Genomic DNA, 1,507 nt, shown 5'->3' on the forward strand with positions numbered 1-1,507 from the left:
GTTGGTTTGGTTTTGGTTTTCTTTTTCTTTTCAATTAAATTTATTTTTCATTTTTAGCGTACACTTGATTGTACTGATTGCATCTTTGCACGCTTAAGGACGCTTGGGGTTTAAGTTTGAGGGTAGTGGGCGCTTTTTGGATTTATTATCGATCATTTCTGGTCTTAGTGGCCTGAATAAAAAGACTCGGGGAAAGTTAATTTAGTTCTCTCAAGTTTCCCTTATCTTTTAACTTTTCACTTTTCACTTTTAGATGTTAGCAGCGGTAAGTCAAAATAATAATAATAATAATAATAATAATAATAATAACTACTCCTAGCAACGGTTGTGCTCTAATTCAAGTTAATCATAAAAATCACTGTAATTCCCAACATGCAGTGATATTTACATTTCAATTACGAATTACCATATATTATTAGATTATGGATTAAAAGAAAGAAGATCCTTCTTCCACCCCGGGGACCCATGTTGAGGAACCAAATCAAATTTCTGAAATGTGTTTAATTGTTGGGTAATTAAGTTTATTGTCAAAGGGCAACAAATGGTAATTTAATAATGTGCTTAATTTTTTGGGTAAGTTTATTGTCAAAGGGCTAGAAATGGTAATTTAATAATCAAAAAATTAAATAAGAAAGAGTTGTTATAATTAGTGGGCACAAATAAATGAGGCCTTTAATTAGTACCGAGTCTATTGAATCCCTTTCTTTGAAGAGAGAGGGGAAAAAAAAAGTTATGAGTGATCATACAGCTATACATCATCATATTTGTAGTAGTGTAGGTTGTCTTCCACATTTGAGATCCAATTTAATCATTTTCCCGTTTCTTTTTTCCCATGAACGAATGAACACTAGAAAGGATAATCACAAAATCCTGTGATGAAAATCAAAAACTGAATTTGGAAACTATTTGCACTGATTTATGGTAGTATCGAGATACACGTGATTTTTGAGTCTTTCTCTATATTATTTTCTATATGTAATTATTTATTTTTTATTTTTCATTTTTTTTAGCTTTGAAGTGAGATATCATCATGACATGTATGGGAAAAAAACTCATAAGGTACCTTCCATAGAAAATCACATAACGGTAAGGAGAGAGCATGATATACATTACAATGCACATTTAAAATTTGATGATTCTTCTTAAACATCAATTTGAACGTAGCGATACATGCTAACCGCACTTTATTGTAGTATAGAGAATGTACCGATTCAACATTGATGGCGAGCGAAACATGCATCATTAATTATGAGATTTCTATAATAATATTATTTAACAACGAATTAATGAGTGAATGTTAATAATGCAGGAGCTACACAGAAATGGAGAGACGGCTAAAGGTGTACGTGTACGAGGAGGGGGAGTCGCCCTTGGTCCATGACGGTCCGTGCAAGAGCATATACTCTATAGAAGGGAGGTTCATCCAAGAGGTTGAAATGATGGAAGGCGGGTTGAGGACCAAATACCCGGGCCACGCGCACCTTTTCTTCCTCCCCTTCAGTGTGGC

At 33.8% G+C, this 1,507-nt stretch overlaps 1 protein-coding gene across 1 annotated transcript in view; it reads left to right on the forward strand.

Annotated features, from left to right (window-relative positions):
- The window catches only part of LOC109822692 (probable glycosyltransferase At5g03795), a 3,678-nt gene that overhangs the window by 655 nt on the left and 1,516 nt on the right, over positions 1-1,507 (forward strand). Inside the window, exon 2 of the mRNA XM_020388921.1 lies at positions 1,310-1,507. This exon is cut by the window's right edge and continues 142 nt beyond it. Within this exon, the coding sequence (XP_020244510.1) occupies positions 1,310-1,507 (198 nt within the window). The remainder of the gene's footprint in view (positions 1-1,309) is intronic.

The sequence above is a fragment of the Asparagus officinalis genome, chromosome 8, assembly GCF_001876935.1.
Source record: "Asparagus officinalis chromosome 8, Aspof.V1, whole genome shotgun sequence".
Taxonomy (NCBI): Eukaryota; Viridiplantae; Streptophyta; class Magnoliopsida; order Asparagales; family Asparagaceae; genus Asparagus; species Asparagus officinalis.